Below are 17,054 nucleotides of genomic sequence, written 5' to 3' on the forward strand. Positions count from 1 at the left end.
CCCCCCCCCCCCCCCCCCGTCCTAATTACTCCCTAATTACTTCCAAATTAAAGATCAGACAAATATGTTAAAAGTTTACTTGCATAAGTAATATGAAGCTTCGAAGTTATTTTCCGACTATGTGTTATATTTGGGGTCCCAAAATCAACACGATGCGCAGAATCTCACATGTTCCCTTTTCCCCCCTTAAATTCTACGTCGAGTCAAATTTTACTTCATAAATTGGAGCGTAAAGGTATTAATATGAAGTTTTGAACTCATAATTTTAAATAACTAAGAATTTGTAACTCATTAAGTTTAAATTTTGAATATAAGTTACTTTCATGGTATCATTTTATGTGCCACATTTTTCTTTCCTATTTTTTCCGGTAAAGAATGACACATACAATATTTATGACTTATTTAGACTAATTTTTTTCTTTATTTCTTAAACTTAGTGCCTAATCAAATACCACTACATAAGTTTGGAAGAAAGGATAAATTAGAACAGAGGATATATATCCGAGTCTGACAGCAAGACAAATATTTTTTGGGCAATACATAACAAAAGGGACCATCCCTAATAACACAAACTAAAAACAAATGGGCGAAGTGTCACAAACAAATTTAATTCCGTCATTTATCCCAAAGGCCAAAATGCATCACAATTTTTTTGTGAGAGTAATGTATTTTGGCCTTTGGGGTAAACTGACGGAGTTAAGTTCATTTGTCACAGTTCGCTCATATATAGGCCAAGTGTCCGTTTTGGTTTGTGTTTTTAAGGAGGGTCCCTTTTGATATGTAGTACGGCCTAAAAAATGTCCGTTTTGACGCCAGACTCTAATATATCCCGCTACTTTCTGGTATGATGAAATTATAAACTTATTTCCTCTGGAATGTCCAATGATTCACATCTTAACCGATCAGGACTTGACACACAGCTTAGGAAACTAAAGAAGACATTCTTTTTGAATCAAATAGATTAAAAAGGAAAGTAAGACAAACAAATTGAAACGAGAGAGTAACATTTGGAAACACATTTTATTCCATTAGTGAATGATACAGGGCTCACAAGAGGAGCAAAGGCCACTAGGAATGAGCAAACAACAATGGATGTGTTATTTCTGCATTGTGCAGAGATACTAAGAATTGATCATGAATAATAACTGAGAGTTGATTTTTTGTCGACTCCCCGCGAATTAACTTGCAAAATGAACTTCTAGGCCAAGTCCTCGAGAGTGAAAATACTCGTGGAACGCATGAACGATGATCAGTACGTTGAATGAAAATGCTTGATTGGGATATCAGGCGCCTGTTGCCAGTCTGAGCATTTCACTTGGTGTATAAAACATCTTCCCAAGGGTGACGGTATAGAGACTGTTTCATTCTCTTCTGGTCGAATGTGTGCCTGAGATTGAAAAATACGTTAAGACAACTGATAGAGAACAAAGCTAAGTCGAAAAGCTACAAGGAAACTACCCAATGAGACCGATTGAACGAGCTAGCACAAACAGCCCATTGAGGTAGCCAATTTCCACGATTTCATCGATTTCTTGCTGGTGAACATTCCAGTGCCATCGAGGAGATCCAAGAAGAGGGACCCGATGACACCATCAATGTTGAGGATTAAGTTGTTTGCCTTTGAGAGAGTATAAGTTTCAACTTGAACCGCGTACTCCATGTACTCAACAGATGGAAAATTTTCCCTTGCATAACGCTGCAATAGCTCCACTCTCTTATCTCTGTTGTCTCCTCTCTTTACCCTTAGTATCACACAAGTAGAGATAACATATATTGATTTAGTGTCATAAGTGCAACGAAGCATGAAACGTTACAATTTCATCACATTTTTAAGCACATTATATCAATTAGTTGACTAGATTTATCCATCAAGAATGTTACAAGAAATGCTGCTACCTGTGGCCTATTCCTGGCACGCGAATGCCCTTTATCTTCATACCTTCCACGAATTCAGATGGTGGAAGACCCTGCAATAAAGATCACGCGAGAAGCTATAGCATGAAATGCACCAAGTTCACCATACAACTTAAATAATTCTTATCAATTATTTAGTTCTCACCCTGTCATAAGCATCCTTGAAATACCGGGCAGCATCATCAATAGCACCACCAAATCGGGGACCAATAGTCAACAATCCTGTTACATAGCCACGTTAATCCTAGAGTTGATTTCTCATATGGTTACTCAACCAATCGTTATTATCTCAGAAAGTCATATTTCTTCTTGATTCAAAGTGAAAGCTCAGAGAAAATAACTATTAATTGAGTGACCATTGAGAAATAAACTCGGAGAAAACTCTTTAGCAACTCAAAAACTGTTAGTCTGCAACATACCGGAAACTAAACATGAAATCAGGTCTTTTCCGGCCCTAGCAGTCACAATAGAATTGTGGGCACCAGAAGCACAAGGACCGTGATCAGCGCACATCATGATACAAATCTGTTGAGTCCAATCAACAACAAACAAACAGATCAAGGTTCAGAAACACGTTGACAATCGAGATGGAAATTGATTAGTCTCTAAAATTAGCAAGTTAATGACTAAATGGAAAGAAAGATTGTGGATTACTTCAATGAAACGTGAGCAATAACGCGGTAGGGTGCGTTTGAACCACAACAGAGAAACGACATCACCGACACCATATCCCTGCTCCACAAGTGTTGACATGGGCACACCAGCATAGCGTTGCTCTACGCCTATAAATAGAAATGAAGATAGAAATCAGCATTATTATTAACAGAAAAATGGTGAAAATAAAACAACAATCTTTAAATAGTATGCACAGAATTCAACTCAAACCTCTCTCATCAGATATGGTGGAAATAATATGAGTTGGAACTCGAACTTTCCCGCTCTTAATTGCTGTGCTAAGATCTTCAGGAATTTGCGGCGGTGTCACTTCCTTTATAGGTGTTATTTTGCCCTCTTCGACCTACACCATGACACAAATGATCTTATTAAAATGGGTTGATACTCAGATAGTCACTCAACTAATATTTATTATCTCAGAAAGTCACTTTCTTCAACAAAAAAGTGACGTTCTGGGACAATAACTATTAGTTGAGTGACTATACTTGAAATCAACTCTATTAAAATGAATAGCAGGTAAGAAAATTCGATAAGGGAGCTAGGTGCAATGCCAAGATACTCACCATCTTTTGAAATGTTTCTTTGATAACTCCTTCAAAAACTTCATAAGAGATAGGAACCACGGCTCCAGCGTCTTTGAGTGCTTGATTCTTTGCTTGTGCTGACTCCATTTCACCATTATTCATTTCCCCCTAGTTACAAAGTTTCAAGAATAGTTAGACTTCAGATTTGACGTAGAATATTAGTAATCAGAGAAACAAATGCATGGAAGGAAATGATAAGAGGCAAAAAATGAAGGAATCAAGGAAAATAGCACACCGCGTGGCCAAGCTGAACTTCTGACTCGACCCAACCAACAACCGGCTTGTTGATTTTTCCTTGCTTGAGGGCTTCAACTAAGGAATATTCATCTCGTCCACCAAGTTCCCCGAGAACAACAATCATCTTAACCTGATTAAACAAAAACAAGGATAACTCAAAAAATGAACAAATTATTAAGGGCAAAATGGCCTGATAGAAGCAGGAGAAATGCATTAAGACTAAGGTTCATGTCTTAGAAACTTAAGAGCTAGTTTTACTGCAATAAAACTATAAAAGCATAATATGTAGCCCTTTTAACAATATGATTCCACAAATCAATTACCTGTGGGATATTGTTGAAGCGCAAAACATGATCAGAAAGGGTAGAGCCAGGGAAAACATCGCCTCCAATTGCGATTCCTGCAAAATCCACAGAATTCACATTCTTATTTTAAAACACAAATGTCATAAAAATGATTCGAATATAGATTCAGAATGACAACCTTCATAAATTCCATCAGTCACTCGGGCGATTGTATTGTATAGTTCATCAGACATACCACCCTGTATATTAAGGAAAAGTTATCCTCAATTTTTTATAATAGAAACATTCACTATTCTTGAAACCATAAAAGTACTACTCGCTCCGTTTCAATCTGTTTATCTTATTTTCTTTTCTAGTCTGTTTCAAAAAGAATGTCTCTTTTCCTTTTGCTAAGGAGCATAAGACAATAACTTCTTATGTTTACGTTTGCTAAACATACTTAGAAAATAGTTGAAAAATTTAACTGAACTATTTGAATCAATACGGTTTATACATACGTTTGGATGAAATATTCTGTAAATTCGACCAACAGGATTTCTCGTATGTGTTAAAGATGAAAGAGGCTCCACAAAGTACTCACAGATTTTGAGACAAAGCCCACAGATCTAGGTCTATAAAGCTTGCATTGAATAATGTTATCAGTTGTTCCAGCAGTATCACCAATCTTAAAAGCTCCGGCTTGAATGCCGCCAACAGTAGCTGGACCAATAATTACCTGAAAAGAGCACCACATTTACATCATATGTTAGATTGGTAAGGCTAAATTGGATCGAATTTTGCTGTTTTATTCTTTCCTGCAGTACCGCTACGTGACACGAATGTGAAAGGGGTTCAAGAATCAGTTATATATTTCTAATGTTTATTCATCCTTTGATTTTCCATCATTACTTAAATGTCTGCAACAACAATAACATATCCCGTGTAATCCCACTGGTGGGGGGTTTGTGGAGGGTAGAGCATACACTGATAGAGAGGTTGTTACTGATAGACCCTCGACTCGATCAAGTAAAGCATCTCAAAGCAGTTGAAAACAGGACATACGGAAATGAAAGCAGTAATAACAACGAAATAATGCGATATAAATGCATGGACATGAAATCACCTTATTGTTTGTCTTTGCATAAGCAATCAACTGCCTAGTGTCTGACTCAGGAACACCCTCGGCTATAATCGCTACGACTCTGATGGTTGGCAGTTTAAGAGCAGACATGGAGGAAGCAAAAGCACTGCATTGAGTCAAGAAATTAATGATCAGAGCACAACTTTTGCATTATCATATTTTCTTCCAGAGAAGAAGGAGCACTACTAACAGAACAAGAATTAGCGACAGACAAATTTTGTAGCTAAACAGAAAAATCCACCACACTAATCCTACTTAGCGATAGATTATCAAAAAATTCTGTTAGCTACGAGCGATTAGATTAGCCACGAAGTTCGTAGTGAATTCCTGCTCTTAACACTACCAACCTTCTTGAAGATGCGAAGTTTATAAATACATCAGCTGTGGGATGCGCAGCGCAAGCAGCTTCAACGCTGTAGAAAGTGTAAAAATTGCAAATAAGAATGAAAATTAGTAATACCACAAAATTTGCTACTACTCAAAGTGTGTGACTGTCTCATCTAAAAACTTAAGTTGTAGCTTTTCGCGTGATGGTAAGCACTTGATCAAATTGTCAGGAACCAAATTTAAGAACTCAGCAATGAGATAAATGAAAAATTGAGAAAGAAATGAAATAAATTAACACACGTTGAATGTACTGGGATTGCGATTTCCTCCTGACCGAAGAAAAGTTTCTTGAATCTCTCAGAACCAGGATTTATGATTGCAGCAACAGAAGGTGTTTCTCTCCCTATAAGTTCAAAAAAATGTAAACATCAATTTATCACAATATCGAAAAGCACAATAAGTTTGGATTCACGTTCATTTTCGAGCAACGTAATATGATTAAGGACATAAAATGTAATATTACTCACAACAAAGAAAATCGAAGTCAAGCATTCGTTGGACAGGAAGTTGTTTGTAGTTGTAGAATAAAGCTTGTGTAGTCCTGGAGAAAAGTTGTCCAGTAGCCATTTTGCCTAGTCAATTTTCACGATCTGTACACAGTGGCGGAGCCAGAAATTCAAAAACAAAAAAGTTATTATGTCAAGGGGATTGAATAACCTATATACATATGCAAAATAATCACTTTTTCCCCATCTACATAGTGGGATGGGAGCTACGGGTGAAGATGAGTTGTGTTGGCTGGGATGCAAAATTTTTTTTTGATTGAATTAGAGAAAAGAAATGAACCTACCTCATAATATCTTAAGGCTCACAAAATGATCTCCAAGAGGATGTGTATATCATCTGATAGTTCATGTGATTGACACTCAAGCTGTAGTATCAGAATTTAAATCAATGTGTGTGGTTAATAATTGATAGAATTATTGATTTCGAAATCAATGTCACTACAATAAAAATAGCTTTTAGCGGCAATAAATATACACGTTAACAAAAAGTGATAAAATTTTATCGATATTAGTTAATTGCCATTAGAAACATTTACAAATAGTATTAATTGTCTTTAAAAATACATATTTAATCATAATTAAAATTATGATCATTAATTAATTACAGCTAAAAATCATGAACATTTCATGTATCCCCACCACGACCTTAATTGGTCGGAGAGTGGGGAAAAGACAAATAGATGTGTGTGTACGTAATTATATTCACAATTATTGTACAGAGAGGAGTGGGGCTGCTGCATGGGAATAATAGCACTGCTAAATATAGTACTCCCTCCGTCCACATTTAATTGTTATGATTTCTTTTTTTAGAGTCAAATTATAAAAACTTTGACTAACATTTTATAATGTATTTTTTTAATTATATTAATATGCAAAAAGTTGTAATTTATATTACTTTTCGTATAGTTTTTGAATATCTAATTTTTTTGTGTAAAATATCAAATTAATGTAATCTAATTTAACTTTGAAAATTAGTCAAATTGACTTTCGAAAAGTGCAACATGACAAATAAAAATGGACAAAAGTAGTAGCTAATTCTGTAATTCAGAAAGAACAAGAATTAACGAGTACATGTGCGTGGATTCAATTTAAATTTTATGAAAAATATAAAAACAATAATAATAATATTAAATTAATATACATAATTGAGTCACGAATAAATATTATTTTGTCTTTATATTATTCTCTTTTTCTTTTTCTTGAAATATATTACTCCTTGTTTAAACTACTACTGAAAAAAAGCTGAAAAATATATATCTTTAAAATTGATCTATGGAGGTCGATTTTTGATATCAACTAGGACAATATCTCTGATATCAAAAACCGACCTCCTACCTATTTCTGAAGATCGATTATATATTTTTCTAGATTATCTTTCAAAGTTCGATTTCTATAATTACACAATTATAAAAGGCGCATGTATATCGTTTGCACGAAACACTTTGAATAGAAAATATCGAATACGTTGGAATTGACAATTGTTTTTCGACCGTCTTCATCGTATTTTCCAAAAAAATTAATTGTTTTTTCATGTGATTACGTACTTGAGTACGTTAATTTTGATTTCTTTAAGGTGAATATCATAGTCAATATCAAAGGTGTTTAGATATAGCAGACAATATTATCAAAATCTCCAAAAACTATTAAAATTTTGAAATCATCTTTAGTAAGGAACACTTCAATTTAATTTTCAGATGCGAATCTTTATTAGTTTATTAGTCGAACTCAGGTGAAAAACAAAAAAAGAAAGGGTTGGATATAGCAAGTTGGAAACAACATTTATACCTCCCAGGGATAAAGTCTGCATACACGCTTACTCTTATCCATACATCACTTGTGGGATAACACTGACTATGCAATTGTTGTTGTTGTATGTATATAACAGACAATACCATCAAAATCTCCTAAACAATCTCATATAAAAAAGACAAATAAACATGGATTAGTATATGTTGGGAAAACTTATACCAAGCTTGTCTTTCAATACTTTTCAAGATTTGAGCAAAAAATGTTGAATTTTGATCAAGTTTCTAATAAATTCACGGAATTAAATAGTTCAGAATCAAATGAAATGAACTTATTAGACTTTGATTTTGTTAGTGTTGATGATTGGGATTTTAATGTGGAAGAAATAGAGCCGTTGATGAACCTAACTCAACCGCAGAAGCTAGTTCAAAGGAAAAATGATTGTACAAGTCTTATAAAGAATTCAGGTTCTCGTCTAGATTGTCCGATGTGGGATTTTTCTCATCAACAATCTCAATTGCCTTCATCATTCAAGATCCTGAAAGATTATGACACAACAAGGTTCATCAAAAGATCAAAAACAGAACAGAACATCATTATTAGAAATGAATGTATCAAGGAACACAATGGATCTATGTTATCTACAGACGAAATCCTTCGTTTAGGTGCTGAAAAGTTCATCCAATCGTTTACCATTCGAGGTGATAAAGAACCATACATGTTTAGCCATCCATTCGCGAGCTCATTTCTTGGCCTTCCTGAGGAAGACACTAGAAATGTGGCACTAGTCGAAAATCTTCTTGCTTCTGCTGAGAAAGTAGGACAGAAACAGTTTGATCGCGCTAGAAGGATTCTCAACGAGTGTGATAAGTTGTGTTCCAACACTGGAAATGCAATTCAGAGATTAGTATACTACTTTTCTCAAGCACTTCATGAGAGAATTGATAGGGAAACGGGGAGAGATTCATCGAAAGGAATTGAAATGAAACGATTAGTACAACATATCGAGCATTCGTTGATGAACTTAAACCTCACTATGATTGCAGCACATCAGAACATACCTCTGTCTCAGGTGACTCAGTTTACTGCTGTTCAAGCCATTATAGATCATGTAGGAGAATCGAAAAAGGTTCATATAATCGATCTCAAGATAGGTAGTGGTATGCAATGGACAATCTTGATGCAAGCTCTTGTCACACATCAATTTGAATCTGAATCATCAATCAAACATCTCAAGATAACTGCTTTATGTACCAAACTGAGGCATAAAATTGAGGAAACACGTGAACGATTGATGGACTTTGCAAAGTCATTGAACTTGCCCTTTTCTTTCAACATTGTGATGGTTAAGGATATGACAGAGCTAAAGCAAGAAGATTTTGAGATAGATGATGATGAATCAATTGCTATCTTCGCGCAATACATCCTAATGTGGATGTTAGCGCGACCAGACAAGCTTGACTCTTTGATGAGAGTTATCAAAGGTATAAATCCTCGAGCAATGATCGTTATAGAAGTGGAAGCAAACCATAATTCACCAGTATTCGTGGACCGGTTTGTGGAAGCCCTTTTTTTCTATGGTGCATTTTTTGACTCGTTGGAGGATTGCATGAAGAACGATGAACGAAACAGGACAGCCACAGAACTGGAGCATCTGAGCCAGGGAATAAGAAGCATTGTGGCAACTGAGGGTAAGGAAAGGACCATTAGACATGTAAAAGTAGACGTCTGGAGGGCGTTTTTCGCGCGATATGGTATGGAGGAAATGGAGCTAAGCATGTCATCATTGTATCAGGCAAACTTGGTGCTCAAGAATTTTGCTTGTGGGAGTTGTTGCACACTGGAAATGAACAAAAATTGTCTACTAATTGGATGGAAAGGAACCCCTCTTAATTCACTTTCTGCTTGGAAATTTTCTTGAAATGTAATATATAACATGTTTTATGAATGTATTATCATGATGATTAATTTCAAACAATATTTTTACATTAGTTATTGTTTAAAAAAATAGGGGTAGAAGGAAGGGGGAAATGGGGGAGGGGATTACAAGGTGGAAATCAAACCCTCACCAACAAGGTGAAAGGTCACAGGTAACCAACCAACCGAGCTACTAAGATAGTATGGCTATTTAGCAAAAGACACCACTCTTCATTTCTTTAAGCAAACACAATAAGAGCATGGTGGATAACAGAAACTTTGCGCGAATGCAAGTCTTCAGAATTTCGCCTTAGTAATATAACATGGTGTTCCAATCCAACATGTGACAGGATTCATTACATTGCACATGAACTACATGATGAACAGTTACGGTGTTTTCCTTTTGTTCAGAATTAGTTTTTCGAATACATCAAGAACTAACAGTGCACCCCCATAATGCAAAATCTAATCTCAGTCCCTCCACCTGTGGCCACAGTTTGGGTTGCAGCAAACAAAGAAGAGTGTCATACCTTCTTCTCCCCTTGCAGTTGCCTGCACATATATCAAATGTTTCAGAAAACTGTGTAAAGATATTCACTAGATAGATAATACATACGAGCAATCAAATACAGGTCGTTGTAGCAAAAATCTAAAGATAAGAGTCTTGATCTTCAGTCGTAATTTGTCTTTCAAATAAAGAAGTATGGAAGCTCTTACAGACCACAATAGAATAAGATGGTATATAGGAAATAATACACTGAGGGGTCGTTTGGTAGAGTGTATAAGAATAATGCTTCTATGATGTATTAGTAATGCATGCATTAGTAATGCTTGCATTAGTTATGCTTGCATTATTTCTTATACATTGTTTGGTTTGATGTATTGGAAATAGCAAGCCTTGTATAAAGACTATTAAAAAAATATTTGTTTACCAAAATACCCCCACATTCTTTTACAAAAAAAATAAAATAATAATAATAATAATTATTATTATAATAATAATAATAATTATAATAATAATAATTATAATTATAATAATAATAATTATTATTATAATAATAATAATTATTATTATAATTATAATTATAATAATTATAATAATAATAATAATTATAATTATAATAATTATAATAATAATAATAATTATAATTATTATAATAATAATAATAATAATAATAATAATTATTATTATTATTATTAATAGAGGGTAGTTTTGTCATTAGTTAATCTAATGCATGCATTAAAACCATTGCATTGCTAATACCTAAAAATCCATGGTATTAGCAATACACACTTTAATACACAATAGAGTGTATAACTAATGCAAGCATTAGTTATACATAGGTTGGAAAAGAGTACCAAACAAGGTACTAGTAATACACAGTGCTAATGCATGCGTTATTTTTCCTAATACACTCTACCAAACGACCCCTGAAAGGATGATGTTATCTAGAGAAGTGAAAAGGTACAGACTGTTTGCTTCTATATCATTCAGGCAGTAGAATTGTAAATTCCAAGAAAAGGAGTTCCGGTATCCTAAACCAATGAGATTCAAGATTTCTCCCGAAAACTTTTAGTAGGATTTACTGGACCAGAAAGGTTGTATGGTGGTTGTGAAGGGGTACAGTAAAAATTTTCCTAGTAGCTGAGGACAGTGAAATTTCTCGATGCACATATACAGCTAGACCAAGCTCCTGCGAATGCAGGTTAATTTAACTTGGCAAGAAGTTTCTTTTCTACCATAATCGTAGTGTTTTCTTTTAGATATTCCAAAGTGGACATCTCCAACAAGACAACTGGATATATGTCATGATTATTTGTCAATGTCACAGAAACTACAAAACTATTTACTTTCACCGTAGATCAGATAAAAAATCCACATAAGATCAAAAGGCAAAAATGAGAGATATGAAGCTTTAAATTGTCCCAGCTACTGAAACCAGAAACTCTGGCATATTAGTAAAAAAAGATATGAAAGCAGTAATATGCAAGCATTTGTGGCTTAAATACAATAGAAAGCATAGACAAATGAAAATGACCTGGAAGAAAACTGCTTCTCCATGACCACATTGAGAACATCGAACAGATTTTGTACGAGGCAAAGTTGGATCTGCTGCTACATCCTGCAATACTTGTGTGCGTTCTGCAGCAGAATGGTGTATCTCATTTCTGTACACACAATTGTTTTCAGCAGGCTCCTGAAAAGTATGACAATAAGTATTGAGATGGAACGCATAGTTGACATCACATAGTGATAAAAGAAAACGTAACACTAAGAAAGTACTCTTGAGTGCTAAAGCTAGCCTACAATTTCTAGCTCTTAGTGATTTAATTCTACAGCTAGAATTAGCAGCACAAGTAAAGGAGGCAAATATGACAGACAAAGCAAAAGGAGCATTAGACAAGTCACCAGATTCCATTTTGAATTAGAATTGTATTTGTCAAAACATAGATGATCTAAAAACCTTGATGTCTACAAGCACTCATTCTTGGATAACGAAATTCAAGTTTCAAACAGACAAATTTTAGCACAGTAAATAAAGCAAAGGAGCAAAAGTACTATCGGATAAGCTCCAACAAAATGACTAACTATTAGTAATTGGATAGGAAAGTCTACTCGGATAAAAGATAGCTGGACAAGAAAGGTAACCTTTTAACTTAATTAGCTTTAAGGAATGAATAGAATTCGACAAGCAAAATTTAAGGGATGAAACAGCAGCACAAAGTTTTTCCTTTATTGTTAATACATATTACAATTCAATGCAGAGTAAAAGATCTAGAAAATGATAGTAATTAGACTGCTATATTGAGCAATCATATGCAGCATTGGTTGAGAATGAGAATAACATCAGGAAAAAAGGGCCTTTGTGGACAAAAGCTTGGTAAATTAAGAAGCACAAAAGAAAACATATTGCATATATAGGGTATATCCAAATAGGTGCCCCCTTTTGAAGGAACAAAATCTGTGGCTGGTAAAATCAAAATTTATAGCAATAATCGTGCTAATTTTGATAGAGGGACAGCTGCAAGCTATTTATATCCAATCTCAACACATATGGACCTGATACAATTAGCTGACAACATCCACCATAAGAGTCAAGCTTCCCACTTGAATCCATCCCCAGCTTTACAGGACTCGAATGATCTGATCTCCATGCCCTCTTGCACCACTCTCACTCTCACTCTCTTTCCCCTCCATACACACACAAATATAAACATTATATGTGTACACATCTAGAGATAGATGTGGTATTAGGCAATGTTACATGGATCTTCATTTTCCTTTATTTGGTAAGCAAGAAACATTTTCTGAAGATGGATCTCTTCACATTACTTGACTAACCATCTTGAACAAGTGTAATATGTGCCTTGGTGCTTTATATGGTTTCTTCAAAATTACACTAATACAATCCATACCAAATACTAATACACACCCGTATCGATTGTACAGACGAGTCTGTGTAACAGAAGTATTTCAAAAATATACAATATATTAGATAAGTGGTGTCTACGTCAGCTTACGTGCACCTCAACTATTCCACTGAGTACCTGCTACCTCCCACCAACACATGTACCGGATAGCTTTGCGCATCAAAGCTTGTACAAATGAGAAAATTCCACTAGTGTTTTTTTGTCTCTATTGAAATTTGAACCTTGGTGTCTAGGTTTTGCACCCACTTAATTGTGTACTTAGAGGTGAAGAAGAAGATATCTTATTTTCCATTCCAATCTAACAAGCAATCAGATGAGAAATAACAAGAAAAGAGAAGAGAAGTGAAGAGTGCATAGAAAACTGCAGCTTGGCCTTGGCAATCAGATGATAGTTATGAGTTATCACTTTACCTTTTATGTCACTTGAGCTCTTATTTTCCGAGAAATACAGTGGACATGCTATTGCTAAGACAACTCAGACTTGACGGAAATGAGGTCCATGGCCCCAAAAGGTTGGTTATAAAGACAACTCAGACTTGACAGAAATTAGGTCCATGGCCCCAAAAGGTCGGTTATAAAGACAACTTCAACAAAATAGTTCAACCATACTATTCAGGAAATCCAATTACAAATAGGAAGTGTTTGGGATGTTTGGATTGATACATGCATGGACAAGACTGATACCATAAAAGCAATAAATTTATTTCACACTTTTGACACAAGAAGTGTTCCTTTAAAAGTAAAACAAATCTACAGGAGTACACTTTCTTTTCGGTTAAATGCACTAGGAGATGTGAAATATTGGAATTTAAATTTCATACATCCAATAATATGGAAACCTTAGGAAACATATCGAAGCATGTGTATAACAACTTGAAGATCCCAGATTCAACTCCAATCTACAACACACACTTGGTAGACAAAATCACCTCCACAACTTGTGATTTTGCGTTGGACAGCCTGCTCGCTGAATTAGACCACACAAGCCATCCCGAACACCACAAATATAACAATAACATATAGAGAAAAAATCTCCCTTAGATAAGCCCTTGCAATAACAAAAGATTCAATCTTTTTAGACAAAATCCAGTAAGCTTCCTTGCAATTTCTACTAATAAGCCCCAATTCCAAACGAAAACTCACCACATTTGGGTTTTTCCTCAACTATACCCTAAACCCTATTCGTAACACTATACAAAACTACAAAATCCCCCAGTAAAATCTAAAACATTTCTTCACAAGTACCCCATAGGATGCTGGATGTAGCACAAGCTACCAGAATCAACTGTATAAAATGCAAAAAAAAAAGAAAAAGAACAATGGGTCGAACCTGATGGTCGCAATTACGGCAAGCATAAAGGAGGATCTTCTGCTCCTTATCTTCCTTTGGATACAAAATGTTGTTACTGCAATCAAAATTCATGAAGAAATTGGTCACTATTTTGTTGAAATTAACACTTAAAATTTAATGTAAGAAGAAATCAGAACAAAATAAACAAACCATTCTCGGCAAAATTTCATAGTACTCATTTTCGCAAGTTTTTTCCTTTTGAATTTCGAAGCTTTTACAGAGAAAATTGAGCGATTTGTTCTAAGCTTTTGCTGTGGGGTTCTTGAAAGTTTTTGGGGGGTTTTTAATGGAGGTTTAAGGAACTTATTGTTTACTTTATTTAATTATAAAGGAACCCACCAACTGTGGAAAACTATACCAAGGCCCCAATTTTTTTTAAAAAAAATTAAATCTTCTTCTTAGTATGGTGAGACTGTTCCATCCTTAACCAGAGTTCTCGGGTTTGAGCTTTGGATATAACAAAAATTATTGTAAGTGTCATTCTGAATGGATCATGTAGTGCGCGATCCAAATTTAATCGAGATTCAAATGTGGGCTCTAAACACTAGGTCTGTACCTAAAGTTGGAAGTTACTCTTTAATTTTATAGGTATGTACCTAAAGTTTGAGATTATCAAGTTAAACTTCAAATACACATGAAATATGTAATTGGTTAGCCAAATTTTTATGAGAATATAATATTCTCTCTGTTTCAACCTACTTGTTTTTAGTCTGTTTCCAAAAAAATGACTTATTTTCCTTTTCGTCAACACTTTAATTTCAATTTTGCATGTTACACATTTAAAGCCACAAAATTAAAGAACATTTTAGTACATTTGATACTTTAATTAGAGGTGAAAAAGAGGCTATTTTCCCCAAATTGTTAGGATTGGGCTTTTGTCATCTAAAGCCCAAAGGCCCAATCAGAGACAAGACCAATTAAGGCCTTTCATTTTGACTCGGGCCTTATATAAGCCTAATTTATAAAACCCTAATTTCATTCCTCATCATCTCTACTGAAAACCCTAACACCGGCGGCAGGTATTTCAATTTCTCTCTTTCCCCTTTTCGTGCATTTGTTAAACTGAAAAAAAATTGCGATTTGGGTGCTAAATTCTGTTGGATTTTTGCTTTTTTCTTATATTTCTGTAGTTTGATTGTGAGATCGAAGACCAAAAATGGCCAAGTCGAAGAATCATACCGCACACAATCAGTCGTACAAGGCTCACAGGAATGGAATCAAGAAGCCAAAGAGTCACCGTCACAGCTCCACCAAAGGGGTATGTAAAAAAAATGTTTATTCACCGATGTTGTTTGTCTGCTCGGTTATCAATGGGTAAATAGAGAAAATGCGTTTATTATTGTTCTATTTAGTAACATTTAGCTCCTATTAGGCTGTAGATTTAGAAGTTGAATCTTACAAAGTGAAAATTTGAGCTGCTGATGTGTTGATTTTGGAATTTGAAGTTACGATTAAACCTGCATTTTACTTGGAAAAAAGTTTCTAAATCTATTGTCAAACACATGGTTAGATGCTGGAAAACTATAGCCTAGTACTATAAGTTGCGAGTATTCATAAAAAATAGTGAAAACACAGTTTAAGATGTTGTAGTTTCATGTAGTTTGAATTTCGGTTAGCCTGAATGCCAAACATGTTGGGACTTGTGATGTATGGATATGTAAGCTCGTCTTTTTCGTATTCTAAGTTATTATATGTGTAAATGCAGATGGATCCCAAATTCTTGAGGAACCAGAGGTATGCTAGGAAGCACAACAAGAAGAATGGTGAAACTGCCGCAGAAGAATAGACTAAGCTAGAGCAATAGGGGCTTTCTGGATTTCTGTTTATTGCTGTTACTGTTATCCAATTTTTGCGTTTTTAAATTTTGTTTGTTATGGGAATATAGTTGCTACTTATGTGAACTAGCATTTCATGATTTCGTCGAGTATGGAAACCAATTCTACTGTTTACTCATTGGCTCTTTTCCAGTAAATTTTATTACTATTACTCACCAATCCATGTCCTATGTTCCTGTTCTGTCTGTTTATCTTTATTTGGACGTGTTTTGCGTAGTTATACCCACTGTGATGGAACAGTTTAATTGGCAAAACAAAGAAAAAAACACTATTGAGCATATATGGGTCGTAAACGGAGATGTGTTTTGAGTATTTTTTGTCTCTTGAGTGAATGAGTTTGTGATTGTTTATTGAGTCTGTGAGACACCAGGTGTGCTTGTGGCTGATGTTGTGAATGAATAGAGTTCCTGCTGTAGACTGTTGCCTGTTTAAAATCTGTATTACTTTTGAATTCCAGTCTTTGTGCGACTTGGTGAGGTGCGTTTGTATGTGCAATTTACAGTGTTTCCTTGTTACTCTTGATCCAAAGCACAATTTGAATGAAAAATAAACCATTTTGGTTTCTGATGTTTGAAATGCAATGGTTTGATTAGTATTAGCTAACTGATGAATAATAATATATACGAGATGAACATTAAAATGCTGGTATGGACATAAACAGTACAATTTTTTTTGATGAAGGATGTTCGATTAACCACGTTTTACTACGCCCACACACCTGTTGAATGCAACACACTTGTATCTCATCTCTATAAACGCTAGCCAGCGCTCCTATTTCTTTGTTCACTCTCACTTTATTTGCTAGCTATACTGAAAATTCAATGGATAACACTCAGAATATTCCAAACTTGAAGAAACAATTAGGTGATGAAGTTGTAGTTATGGTTCCATTTCAAACTCAAAGTCATCTTGACCCTTTGCTCCAATTTGCATGCCTAATCTGTTCTTATTGTCTCTCTGTTCACTATCTTAGCCTTCACACTTACAATCACGACACTAGGACTCGTGCCACCGTGATAAATCCTTCCGATTTAGCCAATATTCA

At 34.9% G+C, this 17,054-nt stretch overlaps 3 protein-coding genes and 1 pseudogene across 3 annotated transcripts; 2 read left to right on the forward strand and 2 right to left on the reverse strand.

The window, feature by feature from the left end:
• Nucleotides 1-1,311: 1,311 nt before the first annotated feature.
• On the reverse strand, nt 1,312-5,857 carry LOC125869159 (ATP-citrate synthase beta chain protein 2-like; annotated as a pseudogene).
• A 1,879-nt stretch (nt 5,858-7,736) lies between these two features.
• On the forward strand, nt 7,737-9,395 carry LOC125869015 (DELLA protein RGL1-like). The gene has a single exon (XM_049549571.1). The coding sequence runs from the start codon at nt 7,737-7,739 to the stop codon at nt 9,393-9,395; it is 1,659 nt and encodes a 552-aa protein (XP_049405528.1).
• Nucleotides 9,396-9,601: 206 nt separating this feature from the next.
• Nucleotides 9,602-14,452, reverse strand: LOC125869165 (DNA-directed RNA polymerases II, IV and V subunit 9A). The gene is made up of 4 exons (XM_049549726.1): nt 14,325-14,452; nt 14,154-14,229; nt 11,431-11,589; nt 9,602-9,943 (listed from the first exon to the last, which is right to left on the reverse strand). The coding sequence occupies exons 1-4, from the start codon at nt 14,351-14,353 to the stop codon at nt 9,863-9,865; spliced, it is 345 nt and encodes a 114-aa protein (XP_049405683.1). The 5' UTR covers nt 14,354-14,452; the 3' UTR covers nt 9,602-9,862.
• Nucleotides 14,453-15,096: 644 nt separating this feature from the next.
• LOC125869168 (60S ribosomal protein L29-2-like) lies at nt 15,097-16,123 on the forward strand. Its single transcript, XM_049549729.1, has 3 exons — nt 15,097-15,193; nt 15,305-15,432; nt 15,880-16,123. The coding sequence occupies exons 2-3, from the start codon at nt 15,331-15,333 to the stop codon at nt 15,958-15,960; spliced, it is 183 nt and encodes a 60-aa protein (XP_049405686.1). The 5' UTR covers nt 15,097-15,193; nt 15,305-15,330; the 3' UTR covers nt 15,961-16,123.
• Nucleotides 16,124-17,054: the final 931 nt, after the last annotated feature.

The sequence above is a fragment of the Solanum stenotomum genome, chromosome 6, assembly GCF_019186545.1.
Source record: "Solanum stenotomum isolate F172 chromosome 6, ASM1918654v1, whole genome shotgun sequence".
In the NCBI taxonomy this organism is placed as follows: Eukaryota; Viridiplantae; Streptophyta; class Magnoliopsida; order Solanales; family Solanaceae; genus Solanum; species Solanum stenotomum.

Bases quoted from the DNA above. Each gene is read 5' to 3' on its own strand.
- LOC125869165 (XM_049549726.1), bottom strand. From the start codon at position 14,353: ATGAGTACTATGAAATTTTGCCGAGAATG. The intron at 14,230-14,324 runs GTTTGTTTATTT...TTTTGATTGCAG, and splicing joins ATGAAATTTTGCCGAGAATG to TAACAACATTTTGTATCCAA. The intron at 11,590-14,153 runs GTTCGACCCATT...CATACTTTTCAG, and splicing joins GCCGTAATTGCGACCATCAG to GAGCCTGCTGAAAACAATTG.
- LOC125869015 (XM_049549571.1), top strand. From the start codon at position 7,737: ATGTTGAATTTTGATCAAGTTTCTAATAAATTCACGGAATTAAATAGT.
- LOC125869168 (XM_049549729.1), top strand. From the start codon at position 15,331: ATGGCCAAGTCGAAGAATCATACCGCACACAATCAGTCGTACAAGGCT. The intron at 15,433-15,879 runs GTATGTAAAAAA...GTGTAAATGCAG, and splicing joins GTCACAGCTCCACCAAAGGG to ATGGATCCCAAATTCTTGAG.